This window comes from Schistocerca cancellata, chromosome 4 (genome assembly GCF_023864275.1).
Source record: "Schistocerca cancellata isolate TAMUIC-IGC-003103 chromosome 4, iqSchCanc2.1, whole genome shotgun sequence".
Classification (NCBI taxonomy): Eukaryota; Metazoa; Arthropoda; class Insecta; order Orthoptera; family Acrididae; genus Schistocerca; species Schistocerca cancellata.
The window spans coordinates 713,085,768-713,113,066 of NC_064629.1; the positions used below are offsets into that span (position 1 = coordinate 713,085,768).

The 27,299-nt window shown below is 45.6% G+C and overlaps 1 protein-coding gene across 6 annotated transcripts in view; it reads right to left on the reverse strand.

Moving 5' to 3' along the window:
* The window catches only part of LOC126183466 (serine/threonine-protein kinase NIM1), a 486,904-nt gene that overhangs the window by 87,107 nt on the left and 372,498 nt on the right, over positions 1 to 27,299 (reverse strand). For all 6 annotated transcript variants that reach the window (XM_049925470.1, XM_049925475.1, XM_049925474.1 and 3 more), the window contains one exon: positions 5,513 to 5,692. In XM_049925470.1, the coding sequence (XP_049781427.1) occupies positions 5,513 to 5,692 (180 nt within the window). The remainder of the gene's footprint in view (positions 1 to 5,512; positions 5,693 to 27,299) is intronic.

The window sequence follows — 27,299 nt, forward strand, 5'->3', positions numbered from 1 at the left end:
CAACAATGTCTTCGTCAAGTGAACATACACTCCTGGAAATGGAAAAAAGAACACATTGACACCGGTGTGTCAGACCCACCATACTTGCTCCGGACACTGCGAGAGGGCTGTACAAGCAATGATCACACGCACGGCACAGCGGACACACCAGGAACCGCGGTGTTGGCCGTCGAATGGCGCTAGCTGCGCAGCATTTGTGCACCGCCGCCGTCAGTGTCAGCCAGTTTGCCGTGGCATACGGAGCTCCATCGCAGTCTTTAACACTGGTAGCATGCCACGACAGCGTGGACGTGAACCGTATGTGCAGTTGACGGACTTTGAGCGAGGGCGTATAGTGGGCATGCGGGAGGCCGGGTGGACGTACCGCCCAATTGCTCAACACGTGGGGCGTGAGGTCTCCACAGTACATCGATGTTGTCGCCAGTGGTCGGCGGAAGGTGCACGTGCCCGTCGACCTAGGACCGGACCGCAGCGACGCACGGATGCACGCCAAGACCGTAGGATCCTACGCAGTGCCGTAGGGGACCGCACCGCCACTTCCCAGCAAATTAGGGACACTGTTGCTCCTGGGGTATCGACGAGGACCATTCGCAACCGTCTCCATGAAGCTGGGCTACGGTCCCGCACACCGTTAGGCCGTCTTCCGCTCACGCCCCAACATCGTGCAGCCCGCCTCCAGTGGTGTCGCGACAGGCGTGAATGGATGGACGAATGGAGACGTGTCGTCTTCAGCGATGAGAGTCGCTTCTGCCTTGGTGCCAATGATGGTCGTATGCGTGTTTGGCGCCGTGCAGGTGAGCGCCACAATCAGGACTGCATACGACCGAGGTACACAGGACCAACACCCGGCATCATGGTGTGGGGAGCGATCTCCTACACTGGCCGTACACCACTGGTGATCGTCGAGGGGACACTGAATAGTGCACGGTACATCCAAACCGTCATCGAACCCATCGTTCTACCATTCCTAGAGCGGCAAGGGAACTTGCTGTTCCAACAGGACAATGCAAGTCCGCATGTATCCCGTGCCACCCAACGTGCTCTAGAAGGTGTAAGTCAACTACCCTGGCCAGCAAGATCTCCGGATCTGTCCCCCATTGAGCATGTTTGGGACTGGATGAAGCGTCGTCTCACGCGGTCTGCACGTCCAGCGCGAACGCTGGTCCAACTGAGGCGCCAGGTGGAAATGGCATGGCAAGCCGTTCCACAGGACTACATCCAGCATCTCTACGATCGTCTCCATGGGAGAATAGCAGCCTGCATTGCTGCGAAAGGTGGATATACACTGTACTAGTGCCGACATTGTGCATGCTCTGTTGCCTGTGTCTATGTGCCTGTGGCTCTGTCAGTGTGATCATGTGATGTATCTGACCCCAGGAATGTGTCAATAAAGTTTCCCCTTCCTGGGACAATGAATTCACGGTGTTCTTATTTCAATTTCCAGGAGTGTATGTACTACTAAAAGAAGCATCTCCACCCGGCGTAAAGAACATAAGAGCAATTGTCTTCTGGGCAACGCAAATAAATGGATATTAGTATATCATGCTCTGAGATGAGGGGACCGCTTCTCCGAAACCCTGTCTCTGAGTGTCTCGAGTAAAGGACTAGAGAATCGTACGGCAGTATTGATTGGGATCCCCTAAAGGGTACACAGCCTCCCAATTGGAACAGGATTTCTTTCTCCACGCGCAATGGTCTCTATCGAAGCAGTTTGTGAAATTTGTATGTTAAGTGTATCTGTTGAGTGTAAGTTCCTGTAATCTGTATGTAGTCTGGTATCATGCCTGTTTTGTATGATGATGAGAGAAAGGGACAGGGAGAAATACGGTGCCTGAACATAGCCTTTCCTCCTTGGCTAGCTTCAAAGTTGTCGCTGAACTTACCGTCCCCACCCGATGAATGGATTATCGTCAACATTGTCACCTGCCCTCACTACATGGGAAACGGCGGAGAGAAAAAAAATGATTCAAATGGCTCTGAGTACTATGGGACTGAACTTCTGAGGTCATCAGTCCCCTAGAACTTAGAACTACTTAAACCTAACCAACCTAAAGACATCACAAACATCCATACCCGAGGCAGGACTCGAACCTGCGACCTTAGCGGGCGCGCGGTTCCAGACTGTAGCGCCTAGAACCACTCGGCCACCCCGGCCTGCTACGGCGGAGAGATTCGGAATTAAATCCAGGACATTGGCGCAAAGTCTGCTGATCAGCAACTATATGTCATCACATCTTTTCTCCTTGCTGGCCAGAAACTAGCTGTGAAAATTTGTTCCGTCAACACGAATCGAACCGGCAACCTCTGAGTTAAGCACTACGGCGCGGGCGAGCGTTAACTACCTCGGTAACGAAAGCTAGTGTTCCTGTAGTAGTAGGGAGAGAAGACAAATCACTAACTTATCTTAGACTATGGCTTTATTCCCAGAAAACCGATGTCATCTACAATGTAAAAACTAACAGCGAAATCCTACGTAGTATAAGGTGCGATCAAAATATTCCGATTGAGTGCGTGGCTTCAACATATATGCAACCCAGCGCGACTCCGATGCAGACCTAGAAGCACCGACATTTAGGGAAGGTGTCAGTATGTCCTTCGAACGGAAACCTCTTGATCGTACCTTTTTTGTCGTCATTGAGCATTACTAGCAGAAATATCTTTTAGTTCACATAGCAGATTCATTTTTCTACCTAATTACTTGTTACCAGTATGCTTCATCTCCCAAAATATTTGAAATTTCGAAATACATTTTACACATGCTTTACACGAAGTCTTTCACTATGGGAGTCATAAGATTAATTTTGTATACATTGACATGTTGCTGCGTTCAGCCTGTATGGCCGGCAGCCCATCTGGCACAACAGGGGTCACGGACCTGGAGTGGGGGGGGGGGGGGGGAAGCACCTGTTTGAATCCATGACCCACGAACCTAAAACAGTTTCTGCGAGACAGTGCCGCGCAACATTATTTAGGCCCGCGCACCGCCGTGCAGAGGGAGTTCACGTCGAGCCAGAGCTACAGACGGACATCCACTGCACTACGACGCTGCTGTCTGCTCGCGACCATTTGTCTCCTCGACGGATACCACCTGGCCTCTGCAGCTCCACTGACGGTCCAGTCTTCGTGGTTGGATGTCTTACCCTGTTTCACAAGCTTTGGTAGAACACTGACTGTATTCTGTTTTTCCAAGGATCTATATCACTGTGCAAGTACCAAAAGTAAACTCTTGTGGAACTAGGTTTCCGTGTGCAGCAGTACACCTTTGTAAATATTAGTTCGTGGAAAGCTCGACCAGGTAGGACGGTTTGAGTTGCTGAACAAGGGCCTCTAGCCTGTCGGTCATTTTTGAGTGCTAATTGTGTTGGGTTCGTCGGAGAGGACGAGCATACCATTTTTTTTCCATTTAACTATAATTGTGGAAAATTAGTGACTTTAGTTTCACCTACGGCGGATGCTTTGAACATAACTTTGGGTGGTTGGCTGTGCACTGTAACTAGTAAAACAGCTAAACTGCCGACGTTTCGACTGACTTACTACGGTCCTGAAGAGGACCGCAGCAAGCCGATCGAAATGTCGGCAGTTTATCTGTTTTAGTAGTTACAGTTACACAGCCAAATATCCAAAATTAATTTATGCAATATGACACCGGCTGTGGAACACTACGAATTTATAAAATTTATTGTGTGGTTTGTAATGTTTGTATAATACTAAATTGCGACGCCCCGTAAGTAATATCCTGTAAACTCTGATATTCTGATATTTCTAATAATTTACGAAACAGGTAGTGAAGTAGTCATCTTTCAGTAGAAGCAGTACCTTTGTAGCTATTCACATCTAAATTCATATATCTTAATTCTTTTTGTTCTTCTTTTGCCTTTGCCGTTTCTCCCTCACAGGGTCTTCATCGCTATAGGAGTTGTGATGTTGTTAATAGTCGCCGGTAGCCGGGTGCCGTTCCTGACGACACCACCTACTTACCGCCCGCCCTCCCCCCCCCCCCCCCCCTCCCTCTCCATGGACGGAACTCATGTACCCCATCTTTCTGATTCTGGAGAGAATATCTTGTTGAAGTGTAAGAACGTTTCCTGCATGTTTGTGTGTCGTGTATCTTAGGCGGAACTTGGGTAGCAGCCTGGAGTTTAGGGAAGGGTGGTGTAAAGTGACCACTCTAAGGGAAATTAAACTTCCACCTATTCATGTACAGCTAATATAATCCTATAATATATAGGAACTATATTCATTTTTATGAACTATTACACAGTGGACACATTTCTCTACCTGGGGAGGGGGGGGGGGAGGTAATATGGAGTTTTCTGGAAATATTTTCTAAGCATCTTGATGCCCTAGTGTCTGAAACATTACCGAGCGGCTGGAGCACATCGTTTGCAATGGGATTTTTGTATTACGCAAATTATAATAGAACAGAAAAGAATTTAGGAAATAAAAATTAAATAATTCAAAATCATCACATAGGGACAGAATGACGGGTAAGAATTTTGTACGTAAAATGGTTTAAAAGCGGTATGATCTGTAATATTATCTGTGATAAATGGAAGTAAGTAACTCTTATCGGGTAAACACCTTCGTCATTTCTCCCGACGGGTAGTGTGGTCACTTTTCCTGACCGGACACGATGTCGGCGATAGTTGTTCACAGAGGAAACTATCATATTGAAATAAATAATAAGGAACTACATTTGCAGGCCAAACGTTGTTTAAACATTTATATGGCAAAAGAGTATTACTCTGGGTATAAGGGAGATAATAAGAATTATATATTATAAATGACTTATCTGACATCAAAAAACAAAATAAGAGATATTTTATTAAAAACATAACGAATTAAGCTTCCTTTGTCAAACTCACTGACAACAGTGAAAGAGTATCTGTGTATTAGAACTAGTTGGAGCACTATGCGGCAGGCAACAACACTGTTGAAGGCAAAAAATACACAATGGCCACTTTACCCCACGTTCCCCTGCCAAGCTGGCTGTGATGATGATGATGATCGGTTTGTGGGGCGCTCAACTGCGCAGTCATCAGCGTCCGTACAAAGTCCCAATTTTTTCCCAGTCCAATTTTTATACACAGTCCAATCGGGCCACTCTCACGAATGATGATGATCATGATGAAGTGATGAGGACAACACAAACACCCAGTCCCCGGGCAGAGAAAATCCCCAACCCGAAGCTGGCTGTGGGAAACCGACTAAAAACCGCATCTTCGCCGTCCCCGTGGTTAACCCTTTAGCAGGAGTATACAGGCAACGTCACGTTAACGCCCTCTGCTATGAGGGCGGGTGGATACAAATACCACAAGTGGATGTTCAGAATTCCTGAATTCTCTGAGTATGTGAACCAGGACATAACGTAACCAGTCTACTCGCAGAGACAGTTCAGGTTCTTATCTATAATCTGAATCCAAATATCACACCGTCATCCAATTTAAAAACGGATGAAATTTCAAATAAATTGACTAAATCTAAGAGGATAATTGTTGTGGCTGCTACTGACCTCTGGTGAGTTGATGCACGGCCATCTTGACCTGGGAGAAGTTTCCACTTCCCAGGTCCCCGCGGATGCGGTAGAAGCCTATGCGCTTCCCCAGGCTCACCTCCGACTGCCATTTATGATCCTGTTGTTGGGCTCGGACCAATCGTTCGTACGGCGTCGTGCCGGCGGGAGGCCTCTCCTCTGCACATACACAAAAGAGCGCATCCACTTACCTTTCTCTGCTATGTAGCAGGACCATAATAAAGTACACTCCTGGAAATTGAAATAAGAACACCGTGAATTCATTGTCCCAGGAAGGGGAAACTTTATTGACACATTCCTGGGGTCAGATACATCACATGATCACACTGACAGAGCCACAGGCACATAGACACAGGCAACAGAGCATGCACAATGTCGGCACTAGTACAGTGTATATCCACCTTTCGCAGCAATGCAGGCTGCTATTCTCCCATGGAGACGATCGTAGAGATGCTGGATGTAGTCCTGTGGAACGGCTTGCCATGCCATTTCCACCTGGCGCCTCAGTTGGACCAGCGTTTGTGCTGGACGTGCAGACCGCGTGAGACGACGCTTCATCCAGTCCCAAACATGCTCAATGGGGGACAGATCCGGAGATCTTGCTGGCCAGGGTAGTTGACTTACACCTTCTAGAGCACGTTGGGTGGCACGGGATACATGCGGACGTGCATTGTCCTGTTGGAACAGCAAGTTCCCTTGCCGGTCTAGGAATGGTAGAACGATGGGTTCGATGACGGTTTGGATGTACCGTGCACTATTCAGTGTCCCCTCGACGATCACCAGTGGTGTACGGCCAGTGTAGGAGATCGCTCCCCACACCATGATGCCGGGTGTTGGCCCTGTGTGCCTCGGTCGTATGCAGTCCTGATTGTGGCGCTCACCTGCACGGCGCCAAACACGCATACGACCATCATTGGCACCAAGGCAGAAGCGACTCTCATCGCTGAAGACGACTCGTCTCCATTCGTCCATCCATTCACGCCTGTCGCGACACCACTGGAGGCGGGCTGCACGATGTTGGGGCGTGAGCGGAAGACGGCCTAACGGTGTGCGGGACCGTAGCCCAGCTTCATGGAGACGGTTGCGAATGGTCCTCGCCGATACCCCAGGAGCAACAGTGTCCCTAATTTGCTGGGAAGTGGCGGTGCGGTCCCCTACGGCACTGCGTAGGATCCTACGGTCTTGGCGTGCATCCGTGCGTCGCTGCGGTCCGGTCCTAGGTCGACGGGCACGTGCACCTTCCGCCGACCACTGGCGACAACATCGATGTACTGTGGAGACCTCACGCCCCACGTGTTGAGCAATTGGGCGGTACGTCCACCCGGCCTCCCGCATGCCCACTATACGCCCTCGCTCAAAGTCCGTCAACTGCACATACGGTTCACGTCCACGCTGTCGTGGCATGCTACCAGTGTTAAAGATTGCGATGGAGCTCCGTATGCCACGGCAAACTGGCTGACACTGACGGCGGCGGTGCACAAATGCTGCGCAGCTAGCGCCATTCGACGGCCAACACCGCGGTTCCTGGTGTGTCCGCTGTGCCGTGCGTGTGATCATTGCTTGTACAGCCCTCTCGCAGTGTCCGGAGCAAGTATGGTGGGTCTGACACACCGGTGTCAATGTGTTCTTTTTTCCATTTCCAAGAGTGTAATTACATAAAACATGCAAGTCTCCAGTGAGAGCATTTCAACCCCGAAAGCTACACCACAGTGCAAACCACAATAATATTTTTACTTACAAGGCGACCGTGTCTACTCGTCATCACCGATTTAGTCAAATTTTTGGTATTTACAGGGCTTTGCCAGAAATTAAATTGACAGAAGTGTGAGCTGCACATGGTCAAGCGTTTAGAAGAAGTAGCAGTTTTGGCGCGGGTCAGACTAGTCAAGTCATTTATGTAAGCATAGTATCGAGACAGCGGTTGGCGCAGAGGTAATCCGTACTTCATGAGGTAGAGTCCCTATGCAGAAGCTTCTTTCTATTTTCAATTGCCCGCATCTCGTGGTCGTGCGGTAGCGTTCTCGCTTCCCACGCCCGGGTTCCCGGGTTCGATTCCCGGCGGGGTCAGGGATTTTCTCTGCCTCGTGATAGCTGGGTGTTGTGTGCTGTCCTTAGGTTAGTTAGGTTTAAGTAGTTCTAAGTTCTAGGGGACTTATGACCACAGCAGTTGAGTCCCATAGTGCTCAGAGCCATTTGAACCATTTTTTTATTTTCAATTCAAACGTTACTTAAACTGCAAATAAATCTAAATAATGCTCAGTATGTTGTGTTTGTTAATATTTTCATTAAAGGCGTGAATAGGAGAGACAAAGGAAAATTTGGGATTGCAAATAAATTTCCAAGAACGTATTGGCCTTACAGCGCCCACGAGGATTCTGTAAATAACTTTCCGAGAAGAGATTTTAATTTCAGCGTACAGGACTCGGTATTCCGTTAGCTTCAGTTTTCACCTTCAAGCGGTCCTCGACAGGTGTACTAGAATAATCAGCTTCCGCTGCAGGTAAAATCTGCTCATTGAGAGAGAAAATGAAATTACATTCCGAGAAGACGGCATCAAAATAGATTCTGTTGTAGATCACCAGCTATTCTCGCCAATATTTGGCGAAATGGTGCGTTATGCGTGGTTTGCCGACACTTTAAAACAACCATATAATAGTAAAAAATGCGGCGTTTATACCGTCTGTAAGAAGCCGAGATAATTACTGCTTTTCCTGTTTTTACGATGAGTATCACACCACCTCGTGTAAAATAATAAAAATAGCTAATCTAATATACTAAAATCTCTTTTACGCATTACAATCCCTTTCTGGAAATATATTTTCAATCCCCAATTTTCCTTTGCCTTTCCTTTTAATGCCGTATATGAAAATCTTTATAAATACAATATACTCAGCATTAGTTCTGTTTCTTTGCAATTTAAGCAACGTAACAATTTAAAATAAAAGGAATTTTATGCACAGGAACTCTACCACACGACCTCCATTTACTGTTTTGTAATCTTTCCGCGGCGCCAACCGCCTCCTGGAAGTACGCTAACGGAAGTGGCTCATACCTCATCCGACCAGCAAGAAAAATGTTCTTTTTTCTAAAATTTTATCCATCTGGAGCTCTCACTGTTGTTACTTCCACTTCTGGCTAAGCATTGCAAATACCAAAATTTGGATGAAATCGGTGATCGCGAATAGGCGATTTTCATGTGTTAAACATTTATCCATTGTGCTACATTAGCCATGCGCCACTACTTGTGCAAGATTACTTCCATATATCATGTTAATAATAATTGGAAACAATAAGAAATCAGAACTAAAAGTGTGTGGCTGGACGAAATAATACTCCCGTCAGTGAATTCGAAGTGGAAAAAGGCACTTAAGTGATACCAATGTATTCTGAACGGTAGAACAGCGAATTTGGATTCTGCGCACAGTATGTATTTATATCTGCAAGCTTGAGAAAGAGTTAATCTCTCATTTTAACAGTGAGATTCGAGAGAAATATGTGCCTATCAGGACTTCCATGACCTGGTTTCTGGTTGAATTAGACATATATATATATCTCGACGATGTTGATTAATACTTAAAGTCTAATCTTCGATGTTGAGTTTTATACTGCAGTGGGAAAAACCCACCTAATGAGTGTAACTAAATTCCCTTTCCAGATTTTGAGGACATATTCCTTGCACTAAAACAAGAAAAAAATGTCAAGTGAACATGGGGTTTAAAATGCATCCCTGATGAGCTATGAGAACTTGTCCACGTTCGTTATTGTGAAAAACATCTCTTCTATTGAGTAAGTGCTCATAGCTCTCAAGAAATGTATTTTAGGGCCCCATGTTCACTTGAAATTTTTGATTCTGTCAGTCGACTTTTAAGATCATTTATTGTATGTTAACTAGTTACATGCGGAAGCAGTGACAGAAACTGTGAATAAAAGAAATTGTTATCATTTCATAATTACAGATAACGCTATTTGTACACTATATATATGCCCGCATCTCGTGGTCGTGCGGTAGCGTTCTCGCTTCCCACGCCCGGGTTCCCGGGTTCGATTCCCGGCGGGGTCAGGGATTTTCTCTGCCTCGTGATGGCTGGGTGTTGTGTGCTGTCCTTAGGTTAGTTAGGTTTAAGTAGTTCTAAGTTCTAGGGGACTTGTGACCACAGCAGTTGAGTCCCATAGTGCTCAGAGCCATTTGAACCACTATATATAACTTCAATAATATGTTTAATTCTCTGCTTCTTCATCTAAGGAAGTTTTCCTTTTCAATGAAGCAAACATTTCTCATTTTCCTTGTAATTTTTGAATTAGTATCTTAATATTGCCACATAGACCCTCCATCTAAATGCCGTATGAATTTTTTAATAATGAATTACATTTTATTATAATATGAAGACATTTGGCTAACGCTGGCGCGTTTTTTCTGTCGCATTACTTAATCAGAAAGTGCCTTACATCATTGATAGTTTCCATGACGTGTCTAGCTCTCCACAGCTCGCTGGAGCAGGCAAAGAGAGAACTCATTTTAACATGAATGAAGTGAAAATTATCGAACTATGAGTCATAAGTCATGGTTAGAAATTACTAACACGGATTCTTGACAGAAGAATGGAAAAACTGGTAGAAGCTGGCCTCGGAGGAGATCAGTCTGGATTCCGGAGGAACGCACGAACGCGCGTGACAATAGTGACCCTACGACTTACCTTAGAAGAGAGGAAGGCAAACCTACGTTTATAGCATTTGTAGACTTAGAGAAGGCTCCAGAATGAAATTTTCACTCTGCAGCGGAGTGTGCGCTGATATGAAAGTTCCTGGCAGATTAAAACTGTGTGCCGGACCGAGACTCGAACTCGGAACCTTTGCCTTTCGCGGGCAAGTGCCTGATGAAATGTTCCTTCGGACATGCATGCAATTCAGTACGTTTTCCGAAATGTTCACGTCGAGAAAAATAGAGAAATTAGATGTCATATGGAACTTTACTGGTAATTATTTACCCCAGGCGCCATTCGTGAATGGAACAGGAGATGGCAGTAAAGATAGCTTTACCGCTAGTACCGTCGGCTACACACGGTAAGATAGATTGCGGAATATATATACAAATGTAGATTTGTATGGCGTGTCGCGGTAACAACTGAAAGCCGTACTCATGGACACAATTTCAGTCGGTCAGTTCGTTTTTGAGGAGGAAGGGATAAGTGTTCAACGTCCCGTCGACGAGGTCATTAGAGACAGAGCACAAGCTCGGGTTATGGAAGGATACAGGAGTAAATCGGAGTGACCTTTCAAAGGAATCATCCCGACGTTTTTCTGAAGAGATTTAGGGAAACCACGGAAAACGTGAAACCGGATGGCCGGACTCGGGTTTGAACCGTCGTCCTCCCGAATGCGAGTCCAGTGTGCTAACGCAAGTTTTGGTCACGGCCAGTATGTTTTGGTACTAAAATAGGGCGCCGATCCGTTTAGGCATGGAGTGGTGTTAACATATAGGGTGCTCGGAAATTCCAGTTACAAAATTCTGGGACTGAGTGGAGTGAGTACATAATACTTTGAATAGAAACTTATGTCCGGAAACGCGCCCTTCCCGTGATACAGCCGTTTGAAAACATGTTTGCTGGGTGGGTTGGTTCAAACGGCTCTGAGCACTATGGGACTTAACATCTGAGGTCATTAGTCCCCTATAACTTAGAACTACTTAAACCTAACTAACCTAAGGACATCACACACATCCATTCCCGAGGCAGGATTCGAACCTGCGACCGTAGCGGCTGCGCGGTTCCAGGCTGAAGCGCCTAGAACCGCTCGGCAACTTTGGCCGGCTGCTAGGTGGGTATGCTACATGGTAGTCATGGTGGGATGTGGTTAAGTCGGTACAGCTGATGTCATTTGACGTCTGTCCTACCTCTCTGACCTGGTTTGAATCTGATCCACGTGTCTGTGTTAGAGCAAAATGGTTGAGTAAACGTTTGCAGAATACACCGACATGATACTTCCGAGTGGTGAAGCTCACGGCAATGGAAGAGCTGCACGTCAACTTTATCAAGATCGATGTTCACAATGTCTGAATCCACTGCGTATCCTTTTCACCACAATTACGTAACGGCTTCCAGAAAAGATTACTTTGTTGTCAGCAGGCGTAGCTGTGGTGCCGCAGCCCCGCATTGCAAGAGGCCGTACTGCATCACGTCGAAGAAAATCCTTCAGTAAGTACACAAGCAGAGGGTCATGCCTAATCAGTTGCTTGTAAAAGTGGTCAAGCTACGAATATGTTTTCAAATAGTTGTACCACGGAAATGGCGCGTTTCTGGAGATGGGTTCCAATTCAAAATGTTATCTACTCCTTCCCCTCTACAAGACCTAGAAGTTTGTAACGGGACTTTCCGAACACCACGTATGTACTACATTCATGTTAACACCATTATGCGGTTAGCACACTGGACTCGCATTTGGGAGGACGACGGTTCAATCCCGCGTCCGGCCATTCTGATTTAGGTTTTCCGCGATTTCCCTAAATCGCTCCAGGCGAATGCCGGGATGGTTCCTTTGAAAGGGCACGGCTGACATACTTCCCTAATCCGATGAGACCGATGACCTCGCTGTCTGGTCTCCTCCCCCAAACAACCCAAACTAACACCATTATCACACAAGGTTCACTCTGTATGAAATAAATGTCGTTATTTTCGGTATAGAATAGTTATTTTGCCGGCCGAAGTGGCCGTGCGGTTAAAGGCGCTGCAGTCTGGCACCGCAAGACCGCTACGGTCGCAGGTTCGAATCCTGCCTCGGGCATGGATGTTTGTGCTGTCCTTAGGTTAGTTAGGTTTAACTAGTTCTAAGTTCTAGGGGACTAATGACCTCAGAAGTTGAGTCCCATAGTGCTCAGAGCCAATAATTATTTTATTTGTTGTATCGAATACTAAGAATGTGTATGTTCTGTGCAAGCACTAAGACGTGGAATGAAGAGACTACTGTCGCAAATTTCGTAGTCACACATACATGCTAAGATTTAATATGTTTAGCAAAACTTTCTTGCCAATTCTAATGTATAATTTTTAGAAAAATTGACTCGTAAATCTCGAAATTTGGAAGGTACCGCTCTGCTGGAATATCCGGACAACCATCTGCAAATCACTATAATGAACATAGTTTGGTATTTTACACATTAACAGTCTCATCATATGGAGCTCTTGTACAACACTAACACTGAATAGACAGGTACTTCAAGAGGTACATGAAATGTATTCGCAGTTGCGAATACGAACAACCATCAGCTGTATAAGGGAATGACAACAATGAAACTTTGTCGGACCGGTACTCGAACCCTGATTTCCCGCTTTACACAAGAGGTCGCCTGAAGCGCTTTGGCTATCCGTGCACGGCTCAGAGCCAGACCCAAACTTCCATATGTCGTCGCTCCTGCCTCAAACTGTACTCTTACACACGTTATGTAATTTCCATACAGGGGAGGACGTTTAAACTGAAAAGCTCGCATGGTACTGGCGGATAAATACGATATTGCAGGCCTGTGTTGTTAAGAAGAACGATGCACTGATCCTTCGGAGATGCATGAATATCTACCACGTAAACTGCACTCATTTCTTTAAATAAAGATTTGGAAGAAGTAATCATCGTACTATCGGGGAGATAACATTGATGAGTCATAGTGCAAAGATTTTTGAGAAAATTTTGGAAGCTCGAATTCGGGCAAAATTAGAAAGAAGAATGAGAGAAGAGCAACATGGCTTCAAAACAGGAAGGACCACAGTGGATCTAATTTTTGCTGTAAGACAACTGCAGAAACAGCACCATGAATATGGAACTGATCTACTAATGACCTTCCTGGACCTTGGAAAAGCGTGAGAACAGTGGAGTAGCAAAACAGATTATTTGGAGGATAAAGGAAATGTACCATGGAAGTGTGAGCTATGTGAAAGTGGGAGGAGAGAGATCAGTTTTGATTGAACAGAAGAATGGCTTGAGGCAGGGAAGTGCACTTTCACCATTACTCTTCATTGTAGTGGTGGATTATATAATGAGTATAGTAGCCCAAGTACCTGGTGAAAGGAAGACGAAAGCTACGGCGTTTGCTGACGATCTGATGAGTTGGGGGAATAAGGAGGAGGAAGCACAAGAGCAGGTGGATGTATGCGAACGAACAGTATAAGAATATGGGATTAAATTTAGTGTAAGTAAGAGTGAGATGATTATCACAACAAGAAAGAAGGAGAGAGGAACGACTGGAGTAACAATTGGTGGGGAACGATTGAGGAGAGTGGGGAGTTTCAAGTACCTAGGAAGACTGATACAGAAAGATGAAAAAAAAATGACGGAGAAATAAACGAGCGGGGGGAAAAGCAGAAGCGTTACGGAAGAGTGTCAGAAGCCTGATATGGAGCAAGAATGTACCCCAAATCAGTGAAAAGGTTACATACCGCTCATAATATGTCCCGATCCTGACATATGCATCAGAAACCTGGGTTATAAAAGGAAGAGAGAAACGCAAAGTTCAGGTTAGTGAGATGAAATTCTTGAGACACAGAATTGGAATGACAAAGATGGACACGTTAAGAACTGAGAGGATCAGAGAGTTAATGAAAGTGGAACCATTACAGGAGGAGATAGAGAAATCAAGGCAGAGATCGTATGGGCACGTTAAGAGAATGGAGGAGAAGAGGATACCCAGGAGGATACAGGAGATGAAACTGGAAGGAAAGAGACCAAGAGGAAGACCAAGAGACAGATGGCTGAAAGGATTAGAGGAATGCGTCCAGAAGAGAGGAGAAGACTGGACCCAGGTGAAGACGGAGAGATGGTGTCAAGACAGAAGACCCGGCCAGAGGCTCGAATCTTTTTTTTTTTTGTTTTTCTTTTTGTTTTGTTTTGGTTTTAGGGCGCAAAACTGCTATGGTCATTAGCGCCCGGTCCGTGACTTAGGTAACAGTAAAAAACCGAAAATGGAAACCAGCAGCAATGGGAACGAAACTCAAAAAATTGGAGGAACTAAAAGCAGAACGAAGGCTTAAAAATCCACTACAGAAAGGGGTTGGTTGTCCCCAAAAAAAGCTTCAAATGACTGACGTCATTTCACTGGCACTAATAAACTCGAGAACGCAATCGGCCGAGCGCGTGTCATCTGCTAAAATTGACGATATGTCAGGCGACAGCTGTAGACGGGCGCGTAACGGAGTAAAATAGGGGCACTCAATTAAAAGGTGTCTTACCGTCCACGGCTGAGAGCAGTGGGGACAGAGTGGGAGAGGATCGCCGCTTAAAAGATAACGATGGCTAAAACGACAGTGGCCTATCCGGAGTCTACTTAAAATTACCTCCTCCCGACGACGAGTTCGGGAGGAAGAGGTCCAAGCACAAGGAAGAGCTTTCACGTCCCGCAATTTATTATGGGGAAGTGTCGACCAATGTGCGTGCCATAAAAGAACAACACGACGACGTAAAACGCTCCGTAGATCGGCGAAGGGAATCGATTGAATAGCTGGCCGAAGAAGAGAGACTGCAGCCTTGGCCGCTATATCGGCCGCCTCATTTCCACAGATACCAACGTGTCCCGGGAGCCAGAGGAACGCCACCGAGACGCCCCCCAGGTGGAGCAAGCGCAGACAGTCCTGAATCCGGTGGACCAGAGGGTGGACAGGGTAAAGAGCTTGGAGACTGAGGAGAGAGCTGAGAGAATCTGAACAGATAACATACTGTATCCGCTGATGGCGGCGGATGTAGTGGACAGCCTGGAGAACAGCGTAAAGCTCGCAGTATAAACCGAACACTGGTCGGGAAGCCGAAAATGATTTGGGGTGTCGCCAACAATATAGGCACTCCCTACACCAAACGATGTTTTTGAGCCATCAGTGTAAATAAATGTGGCTTCCTTCATTTGTGCACATAGAGCAGAAAGTGCCCGACGATAAACCAGTGAAGGGGTACCATCCTTGGGAAACTGACAAAGGTCACGGAGCAGGCAGATCCGGGGACGGAGCCAAGGCGGTGCTGTACCCCAAGTTGTCAAGAAGGTTTTATGAAAACGGGAGGAAAGAGAATGGAGCAGTTGACGGAAGCGGACTCCCGGTGGTAGTGGGCGGCCTGCATACCCTACATCAAAAGAGGCGTCGAAAAAAATGTCATGGGCTGGATTAGTAGGCATGGAAGACAGACGGCTAGCATAACGACTCAGAAGGACAGCTCGCCGATTGGACAGCGGAGGTTCAGCAGTCTCAGCATAAAGGCTTTCCATTGGGCTGGTGTAAAAAGCTCCAGACACTAAACGTAATCCACGGTGGTGGATAGAGTCGAGACGCCGAAGAATAGACGGCCGAGCAGAGGAGTAGACTATGCTTCCATAGTCCAATTTCGAGCGCACTAAGGCGCGATAGAGGCGGAGAAGGACCACTCGGTCCGCTCCCCAGGAGGTACCATTCAGGACACGGAGGGTGTTGAGGGATCGCAGACAGCGAGCTGAAAGATAGGAAACGTGGCAGGACCAGCACAGTTTTCTGTCAAACATAAGACCCAAGAATTTAGCGACGTCCGAAAACGGTAGGTTGACAGGTCCTAGATGTAAGGAGGGTCGCCAAAATTTGACACAAACGGTCTTACTGGGAGAAAAACGGAAGCCGGTTTCGATGCTCCAAGAGTGGAGGCGATCGAGACATCCTTGAAGACGTCGTTCAAGAAGGCTGGTCCGTTGAGAGCTGTAGTAGATCGCAAAATCGTCCACAAAGAGGGAGCCCGAGACATCAGGAAGGAGACAATCCATAATTGGGTTTATGGCGATGGCAAACAGTACAACACTCAGCACAGAGCCCTGGGGTACCCCGTTTTCTTGGGAGAAAGTACGGGAGAGAGTGGTGTTCACCCGCACTCTAAATGTGCGCTCCGCCAAAAAGAAAAAGGGGCAGCCGACCTCGAAAGCCCCAAGAGAACAGTGTGCGGAGGATGGCTGTCCTCCAACAGGTATCGTATGCTCTCTCCAGATCAAAAAATATTGCTACTGTTTGGCGTTTCCGGAGAAAATTGTTCATCATATAAGTGGAGAGAGCAACAAGATGGTCATCTGCAGAACGATGCTTTCGGAATCCGCATTGGGCAGGTGTTAAAAGACTGCGGGACTCCAGCCACCAAGCTAAACGGCAATTCACCATACGCTCCAAAACCTTACATACACTACTCGTGAGAGAAATGGGGCGATAGCTAGAGGGGAGATGTTTGTCCTTTCCAGGTTTCGGAACAGGAACGACGATAGCTTCCCGCCATCGTCTGGGAAAAGTACTGTCGGTCCAAATTCGATTATAAAGGCGAAGGAGGTATCGCAGACTATGGGTTGATAAATGCAGCAACATTTGGACGTGGATACCATCCGGTCCTGGGGCGGAGGAGCGAGAAGAAGAGAGTGCATGTTGGAGTTTCCGCATGGAGAAAACAGTATTGTAGCTTTCGCGATTTTGAGAGGAGAAAGCAAGAGGTAGTATTTCCGCTGCACGTTTCTTCGGGAGAAACGCTGGCGGGTAATTTGAAGAGCTCGAAATCTCAGCAAAGTGCTGACCCAATGAGTTAGAAATTGCGACGGGGTCCACCAATGTATCATGCGCGACAGTGAGCCCAGAGACCGGGGAGAAACTAGGCGCGCCTGAGAACCGTCGAAGCCGACTCCAAACTTCCGAGGAGTGAGTGAAGGTGTTAAATGAGCTAATAAAGAATTTCAAGCTTGCCTTCTTGCTATCGCGGATGGCACGACGTCATCGCGCACGGAACTGCTTATAGCGGATACAGTTGGCCAAAGTAGGATGGTGGCGGATAACGCGAAGAGCACGTCACCGCTCACGTATTGCGTCACGGCACGCCTCGTTCCACCAAGGAACTGGGGGGCGCCGGGGTAATTCGGAGGTGCGTGGTATTGAACGTTCCGCAGCTGTAAGAATAACGTCGGTAATGTGTGTGACCTCATCGTCGACGCTGGGAAAGTGACGGTCATCGAATGTCGCGAGAGACGAAAAAAGTGTCCAATCGGCTTGAGCAAACTTCCAGCGTCGCGGGCGCATATATGGCAGTTGAGGCTGCAGTCTAAGGACACATGGAAAGTGGTCACTCGAGTGTGTATCATCAAGGGTGAACCAGTCGAAGCGCCGAGCTAGCGGAACAGTACCGACCGAAAGGTCCAAATGAGATAAATTTGTCGTGGAGGCTGACAAAAATGTAGGGACCCCAGTGTTGAGGCAAACTAGATCCGCTTGGTGGAAGACGTCTAACAATAGTGAGCCACGTGGACAAGGATGTGGAGATCCCCAAAGTGGGTGGTGGGCATTGAAGTCCCCAACCAGCAAATAGGGGGGTGGAAGCTGACCAAGAAGATGAAGGAGATCAGCTCGTGCCATTGGTGTGGACGACGGAATGTATACAGTACAAAGAGAAAAGGTATATCCAGAAAGGGAAAGATGGACAGCGACAGCTTGGAAGGAAGTGTTTAAGTGGATTGGGTGATAATGGAGAGTATCATGGAGAAGAATCATGAGTCTTCCATGGGCTGGAGTGCCTTCAACAGAGGGGAGATCACATCGGATGGACTGAAAATGGGGGAGTACAAAGTGGTCATGGGGACGCAGCTTTGTTTCCTGAAGACAGAAAATGACTGGCGAGTAGGATCGTAAGAGGATCGACAATTCATCCCGATTGGCTCGAATGCCGCGGATATTCCAGTGGATAATGGACATAGGGTGAACAGAAAATGGAGCAATGTGATTAAGGTTGCCGTCAACTTAAAGACTGCTCAGAGCTTGCGACCGACAGCATGGAATGGCATTCAGCCGAAGACAGAAGATCCTGATCCATAGGTTGTTCAGGAGCAGCTCCTGCCACCAGTGATCGGCCAGTTGATCGGCCGCCAGCAGTGCGCCTCGGCGACACAGAAGACGGCCGAGGGCGATTTCCGCCAGGTGGTGCTGTAGATGGGACACACCTTGGTGGAGAAGGAGATGAACTGGGTTTCTTAGTAGCCTTCTTGGAAGTATGATGTCTAGATGAAGGAGGAACCGATGGTCGTGAAGTTGGGCTACGTAAAAAATCTTCATGAGTATGCTCTTTTTTCGAAGTTTTGGTGTCTGACTTTTGGGCTCGAGATTTAACAGAACCCGATGAAGGGTGAGCCATAGAATGGGCAGGCGAAAGTGAGGCAATCTCGAGAGGAAGCAGCGTGGTCACCCATACAGTTGACGCAGCGAGGGGATGGAGGTGGACAAGCATCCTCATGGGCATCCTTGCCACACTTAACACATTTGGCTGGATTGGAACAGGATTGGCTGGTGTGATTCAACCGCTGACACCGATAGCAACGCGTAGGGTTTGGGACGTAAGGGCGAACGAAAATTATCTCATAGCTTGCTTTGATTTTCGATGGGATTTGAACTTTGCCAAATGTCAAGAAGACAGTGCGGGTTGGAATGATGTTCATGTCAACCCTTTTCATAACTCTATGAACAGCCGTTACGCCCTGGTCAGACAGGTAGTGCTGAATTTCTTCGTTAGACAATCCATCGAGTGAGCGTGTATAAACGACTCCACGCGAGGAATTTAAAGTGCGGTGCGCTTCAACCCGGACAGGGAAGGTGTGGAGCAGTGAAGTATGCAGCAATTTTTGTGCCTGGAGGGCAATGACTGTTTCTAACAACAAGGTGCCATTGCGTAATCTGGAACAAGACTTTATAGGACCTGCAATTGCGTCGACACCTTTCTGAATAATGAAAGGGTTGACCGTGGAGAAGTCGTGACATTCGTCAGACCAAGAAACAACAAGGACCTGTGGCAACGATGGAAGAACTGTCTGTAGCTGAGACTCAGTGAACTTACACTTGTGAGCAGACATAGTGGAAGGTGTGGAAACCATTGTGGAAGAATCCCCCATGATACCGGCGTCTCCGATGGCGCGCTCCTCCCTTGTGGGGGCCCTCTCTGAGGGCACTCCCGCCTTAGGTGATTGTTCACACCTCAGGTCACACCTCCCGACAAACGGACGGAGGGACCAATCGGCACTTTCGGAAGGTATCAGATCGGGTAATCACCCCTCCCTGGGCCTGGCCGTTACCAGGGGGTACGTACTTGTCCTACCTGTCTACCTGGGGCGGGGAATTACGCGTTACCCCGTCACCGGCTACGCACAAAATGCGTGGGTAGGCCTTCAGACACACACAGGGAGGAAGAAAGAGAAAAGGAAAAACAAAGAAAGGGAAAGGAAAGAAGAGAGGTCTCAAACGCCGCAGCGGAGAAAAGGGTAAAGAGAAGAGGTAAGGAAAAGAGAAGGACAAAGGAAGGATGAAGACGTACAAGCAGAGAAGGCGAAGAATGCGTTACATTTACGAGCGTCCGTCTCCGGACGTAGGCACAAACCATACTCCCAGAGGGGGAGAAAGGGAAGGAAAGAGCCAGAGGTGAGGGGAGGGGGGGCGAAGATGGGGGATAGGGAAGGATGCGGAAAGGGAAGGTATGCAGCCCGGAAAGGAAGGAGGGCCACATTAGCTCGGGGTCCCGTGCTCGCTACGCACGTATCCACAAAAGAGTTGTGGACCCCCTGGGGGAGGCTCGAATCTGTCCAAGATGATGATGATGATGATGATGAATCATCGTATTAAACTTGTCACTCGCGAAACGCTGTTTAAAATATAGTTTTTTTATTTTAAGTTGACAGTAACGCTTCAGTTAAAAGTTACAGCCATCCTGCGGTAACAGAAAAACTCTAGCTGCTTAGCGGTCCGTGTCCTGGTACAAAAATGTGGACTTTGAGAAGAACACATACAGCAAAGTTAAATGACAAAACCTGATTGAATGTCATCCTTCGTTCGTAACCAAACCAACAAAACAAAAATATTAGACGTGCCATCCATTACCTCACAGTTTTAGTCCAACCCGCATACGTGTCATCAGGTGACAATATACTCTGCTACAAAAATAGGCACTGAAAACTGTACTTCGACAGTAGATAGATGAGAGCAACATTGACAGCTAAAATGCATTCGAATACAGTGTTTGTACCATGGCTACTGAAAATCATCGTCACTTCAGATCAACATCGTCTACTGAATGCTTGTAATTAATCATTATGTGGAAATTTGTCACTTCAGTCCGGAAAACAAATTTTTGTGTATCCTATTTAGTTGTGTATCTAGCAAATAGTGAACGGAGATACCATTGGTCAGTTGTATGTTAACTGGAGCACGTCCCACAGGAAGTAAGAGGTTTCTGTGGCAGTCCCTGCATAATCATTTTTTGAGCCTTTCAGTATGTCAAACAAAAAGAAAAGTTACTTCTTTATCGTAGAAGGTAGAAATTGCAGTCCTTTACCTCCCATGCGTGTTCCTACAAAGTCTTCGCTTATGTAAAACTTTAAGAAACCGGAGCGAGCAGCACGCCAGTTCCCCAGACACGCCACATCGTATAAATTGCGGCACTACTACCAAAAAATATCTACCACAAAAATTATCCATGTAAATTCTTACGCAGCTTTCCGTGGCTGTAACGTTGATTTTTCAGTACATACAAGTATTAGTCTTAGCCAATTTTCGGTTGATTTCAAGCTAAACAAGTACTGATGTGAGAATATTTTAATAAATTTTGGTTTAATTCGTCATACTATTTTCATTGTTTTTATCTTCACGTATCTGTCTTCGCGTGTACACTGAATTTCATCCATATCAAGAAGCTTATTAGTGCGCCGGCTAGGTATTATAGATTGATGTATCAGACGTGGAGAGGTACAATTAGGATGAGATGATGCGCAGTTTAAAGCCGTGCTTGTTTTATTTCGCTTGAGTGAGGTCTGAAAGAAAAGGGGGGGGGGGAAGTGTCACCTAATGTCAGTACATAGACAACTCCTCTTTCGTAAAGCACCAAGGGACTTAAACATCTTAGTGTTCCCGTCAGTCCGACAGATGAACACAACGTTCTAAGCCTCCACTTTAAAAGAAATTGCACAGGCACTTTGAACATATAATTTTCTACCCAGGAGCTGTGCGACATTATCTTTCTACGCCATCCCAATCACGTTCTGGGAAAGAAAATTTTCCACCACAAGAAATCGAAATACTTTCTCCCCGGTCAAGCACGTGATTGTAGTTTACCAGCATTCGCCACGGAGGCGATTTAGAAGAATTAGAGACAGAGTGCCATCTCAGATGAAACATTCTGGAAGAAGGAAACAGACTATAGGAAACTTGCTGCAAGATGGATGGGACTGCATTTGAACTTGTCTCATACCGAATACGACTCCTGTATCTTAATAAATGTGGTATCGTGTTCGGTAACGACATGTTAAGGGAACGTAAGGAACTACAATTATTAAAAACGTATTTATTAGTAGTGGAACAGCTTGGAGAATCCAAGGCGCTCACGATTTTCTTAGTCGTGCCTTCCACGAGGGTTCTGTTTAATGGCAGAACAGATTCCGAAGGAAGCAAATTAGTGAATCAGTAACTTATAAAATAAAGAAAGAGTCACATGGCATTCTTGGCTGGGAGAGTTAATTCAGCCACCTGATAGGAAGAAAAACTCTACGCACGCCATGATTCCGTTCCTCGCAATGTGTGAGAGCTGTGCCTTTAGTTGATCTATTGAATGCAAGTGACTATTGGGCGTGTGTCAATTTTGTGTTGTAACTTATGCTAGACTGCCGAATTTAGCATCCCTATCAGACGGACGGGACACCACGAACAATGTGACATCTTATCACTCCATGAGAAACAGTGGAAAGGATGAGAATTTAATTTAGGGTATTGGCGCGAAGTCTGGTGATCAGGGACACAAAGCAACCACCACACGTTCCCTTGTTGGTCAAATATCGGTGTTTAAAATTTTTTCTACCGCCAGGATTCGAACACGTCACCTACAAGTCGAGTGCCACTACGTACCTTTTTCGTTGACGAATTTCGCAACAGATGTGAGTAATGAGTTATGGTTTAGTTGTCACATGTGTTTTATTCGTTTAGATTGACGTTTTTCTTTAATTTTTCGATGTAGACTATGTTGAAAGGTTAAAAAATATATGTGTTTATAGACCTTATAGGGGCGAGCCACTGGTCACCGTTAGCCTAGAAGAGTGTCTGAAGAGAACAAAAGAATGGACTTACGTTCGCGAGTGGAGTACCAATGCTGCTTATTCGAAGCCAGGTAATTTCGTTCACATAACTCATTCTCCATGGATTCGGTGATAAAGTAGTGGCTGAGTAGAACGATGATGCGCGAGGGAATTAGACCTGACATTCACGCAATCAGAGCGGCAGTCGGGTAGTTTATTTGTACAAAACCAGGGAGTACCAAAATCCGAGTTTTTAATGGACTTTACTCTTCCGAAATACAAATCTGGTTTTTTAACAACGGCGGGAGCTCGTTTGTTAGTTTCATTGGAATGGAACAACTTTGCCCCTTAGGGATACAGAAAGTGTGCAAACACGGTGCTTGCTGCCAGTCCATGAGCTATCGTACTTCCAAAAGCAATCAAGCATAGCCGGTGGTCAATCGAGTGGTCACACGAATAGTCGCCGTGGTATAACACCTTCCGTCACGAAATGGCTGTTTACTGAGCTCGCGTGTCGCGAGTATAACACAGTCCATCAAAAATGCTGCTTATCTTTTCCCCTCGAAAAATTTAAATACTTCCAAACTTTAATTTCACTTTTGTTGTCTGATAAATAAGTTCCACAGTTTCACGAAATCTGCCTTAATTGCGGTAGTTAGACCTGACATACATTTTCCCACAATTTTCTGCGATAGAATTTATGGTCTGAAGCTCACACTTTACTCAGACACGAAACCTGCGGAAAATATGGCACGAAATCTGTAACGATCACAGATCTGTCATGGTATTCCATTCTTGAATGTGAAGAACGAACAATTAATATAAGATTCACTACTGAGGTTCCAATACTACTCCCCATGGATAGTAAGAAACTGATGACACGTGCTGCCGTGTATTTGATAAACAATCTGTGGAACGTATAGTAATAGTTACCAAAAAAACTCTTCTTTGATTATTTTTGACCAAGTCCCCTGTACGTGAATTACATAACGAGTGTACAAGTACAGTTTGTGACGCATGAGCGACGACAAAATGATACAGTAATAAATTTTGTACTCCTGTATTCCTAGTATTTCTATTTTATTTCTGTATTGTCATTTTGATTAATGAACAAAGAAAAGATCAAAAACAGGAAACAATGTTTTCATGTCTTTACTGTAAATACACCAAAGCAGAGCTATAACATAAGAATCCACAGTTTCTCTTTATTTTATGAAGACTGAACCTTTCGACTGTCAGGCTACGTCAGCACAGCCAACTTTTCCATATTCCACAACCTCTAAGCCTTCATTGAACAACACAGAGGACCATCAGGTTCTCCACAAACATAAACATGTATGTTTACATTGATTTACATGAAAAATAGTAACATTTTAGGCACTGAAAGAACTTTATAACTTGCGAACATTATCCTATACTTTTAAATAAAAATATAAATCGTTAGATAACAGTCAGGGAGTATAATTCAATCGAAAAACTAAACAGTAAAGTAATTTTACTCAAAACTTTAAAGGAAATGTAGGAAATACGTGCAGAAAACAAACAGAAAGACAGGGAGATTGTGCTTAAAGTCCTTGCGACGACGAGATTATTAGAGACGGAACACAAACTCAGATACTACGCAGATGGGGAAAGAAATAGGACGTGCCCTTTTCCAGGGAACCATAACGGTATTCTTCTTGATCAACATAGGGAAATCACAAAAAAAGTCAAATCTGCTTGATGACCTGTAACTGTTGAGAAAAATCAGAGAGCGGTGTGGAGCTATGGCTAAGACATTGGCCTCAAGTTCTAGCGGAGCGAGATTTATATCCCTATCCGGTCATCCAGATGCAGGTTTTCTTCTCCTTCAAATACCTTAGACCGATTTTCTTACATACTATGTCTCTAATGACTTCTATCAACCCCCCCCCCCCCCTAGTTACCCAACCAAAGTAAGTACTGTGTGCAGCATACACAGCAGGGACGCATTCAGGTACTGACAAGGGTTATCAGGAGCCATGTCGTCCTCGAGTTTTCTTCAAACTTATTGAAGATTGTGAGGTAGTTGTCTACCTTGAGTAGTTACTGACGATAAGTACAGTGAAAAGATCCTCCTTGTTTCTCGTGTTTGCAGTGTGCAAGACGTGTCTGACACTTCGCTAGTTATCTCACCGCCATTATAGTTTGTCTGGCGCACCTCGGTGATTCCTGTGGTATATAGGATGAGAGTTTTGTCTGTGAATCGAGTAAAGCTTCAACGGTACGAATTGATAGCGATTTTTATTAGAAAACAATTGGTGAAATAAATACACATATCCATCAGCATATGGCCGTAGTAATGTTATTCGTTGTGAAACGGGGCTTAAGGGCAATGCTGAACCGCCTGTTTCCAAGCAGTGTGTTATACTTGCGCCCAGTATCAGTTTCACGCCGTATCCTCTGAGACTGCGTACCTTCCCTGAGACGCTTTCGCAGATGAAGCTCCTCGCCGCTCCTACTCCGGCGCCGACAGCTGGCTGATTAGGAGCCGCAATATAATTAATACGCTCCATGTCTTCCGGGTAAACACCCAGAGGTAACTTGCGTACCACGGCACCAAATTAAAGCGGCACAAGAGATTAAAATGGACATAGCAAGTTGCTTCTGGCTCCAGAAATATTCGTCCATTGTGAATTATTAATGGAAGAACATTTGACAATGTTTGAATGAGTGGCTATTTATTTAAGACTGAACCTTAGGTTTGCGAAGAGTCATATTACACTTTAATCATGTATTTAATCCAAAGCATGTAAGTTAGAATAGGTCCTATCTTCTACTAATAATTACGTGAGTCCACTGATTTAATGATTTGAGAAAGACTTATCTTTAACATGAACTTAATGACTGAATTATGCCATGAAACCGAGACTACTTACACGCTGAAAGAGAATACATTCGCGTTCCTGTGTGTAGAATATACTCGTTGCAGAAGGACTATATCGAGATCGTTGGAACGAGAGGTCAGAAAGTATGAAAGGTTATGCTTGGGGTGTGATAAAATATTACCAACACTTTGAATGAACTTACTAAGGTTGAAAAGAATAGCAAAAATAATTGGATTCCAATTTTAGCCATGATGTAAGTATACGTGGCCAATGTCTGAAGACTCAGAATGTATTACCACTTGTTACTTACAAGGGAACATCCCCATCGCACCCCCCTCAGATTTAGTTATAAGTTGGTACAGTGGATAGGCCTTGAGAAACTGAACACAGATCAATCGAGAAAACAGGAAGAAGTTGTGTGGAACTGTGAAAAAATTAAGCAAAATATACAAACTGAGTAGTCCATGCGCAAGATAAGCAACATCAAGGAGAGGGTCGGCGCAGTAGCTCTGTCGTCACGTGGTCAGCGTGAGCAGCTGCGGAATGAGAGGTCCTTGGTTCTAGTCTTCCCTCGAGCGAACATTTTTACTTTCTTTATTTTCGCAAAGTTATGATCTGTCCGTTCGTTCATTGACGTCTCTGTTTACTGTAATAAGTTTAGTGTCCGTGTTTTGCGACCGCACCGCAAAACCGTGCGATTAGTAGACGAAAGGACGTGCCTCTCCAATGGGAACCGAAAACATTTGATCGCAAGGTTATAGGTCAACCGATTCCTCCACAGGAAAACACGTCTGGTATATTCTATACGACACTGGTGACGGCATGTGCGTCACATGACAGGAATACGTTGTCGACCCACCTAACTTGTACACTTGGTGAATGGATGAAAAGATTCTTCTACCTTGCCCGATTTAGGTTTTCTTGTGGATGTGATAATCACTCCCAAAAAAGTGATGAAAACATAAGAGTTTGTCACATAAACGGCAACAAATGAATGCAGCAGTTTCACAGTCGCACAGTTGTTCCTGTGCTCTGTCAAAACATATGTTTTTAACGTTTTCAAATTTTTCCATGTGTAGACTGTCAAATCCTGCATATGTCCAAGCAAATCTGAACATGTCCTGGAATTTTGGAGAGCGAAGTTGATTATGTGTGAGTACGTGAACTTTGATAATTGTCTGAAAATAAAAAATTAAACTCTTCACTCCACGGAAGATTTGAACCAAGGACCTTTGGTTCCGCAGCTGCTCACGCTCCCCACGGGACCACGGCGTTACTAAGCCCGCATTCTCCTTGATGTTGCTTATCTTGCGCATGGACTACTCAGTTTGTATATTTTGCTTATTTTTTTCATAGTTCCACACAACTCCTTCCTGTTTTCTCGATTGATCTGTGTTCAGGTTTTCAAGGCCTATCCACTGTGCCAACTTATAACTAAATCTGAGGGGGGTGCGATGGAGAGGTTCCCTTGTTAGGTGCAATATAGACCAAATTATACATTAGTCATGATTAAAAATGGTTCAAATGCCTCCGAGTACTATGGGACTTAACATCTGAGGTCATCAGTCCCCTAGAACTATGCCCGAGGCAGGATTCGAACCTGCGACTGTAGCAGCGGCGTGGTTCCCGACTGAAGCGCCTAGAACCGCTCGGCCACCGCGGCAGGCAGTCATGATTACAAAAGCACCGATAAAACAGGTGGATACCTACAAGCATTGCTTTATGTGGCAAACTTTCACATCGGGAAAAATCTTTATAAATCTGTCATGTATGGCTATGAAACCATCCGGGGTATCTGAATGATACGATACTTCATGATTCGAAGAGTGCACGTATATATAGAAGCAAATGAAGGACATTTTGAAAA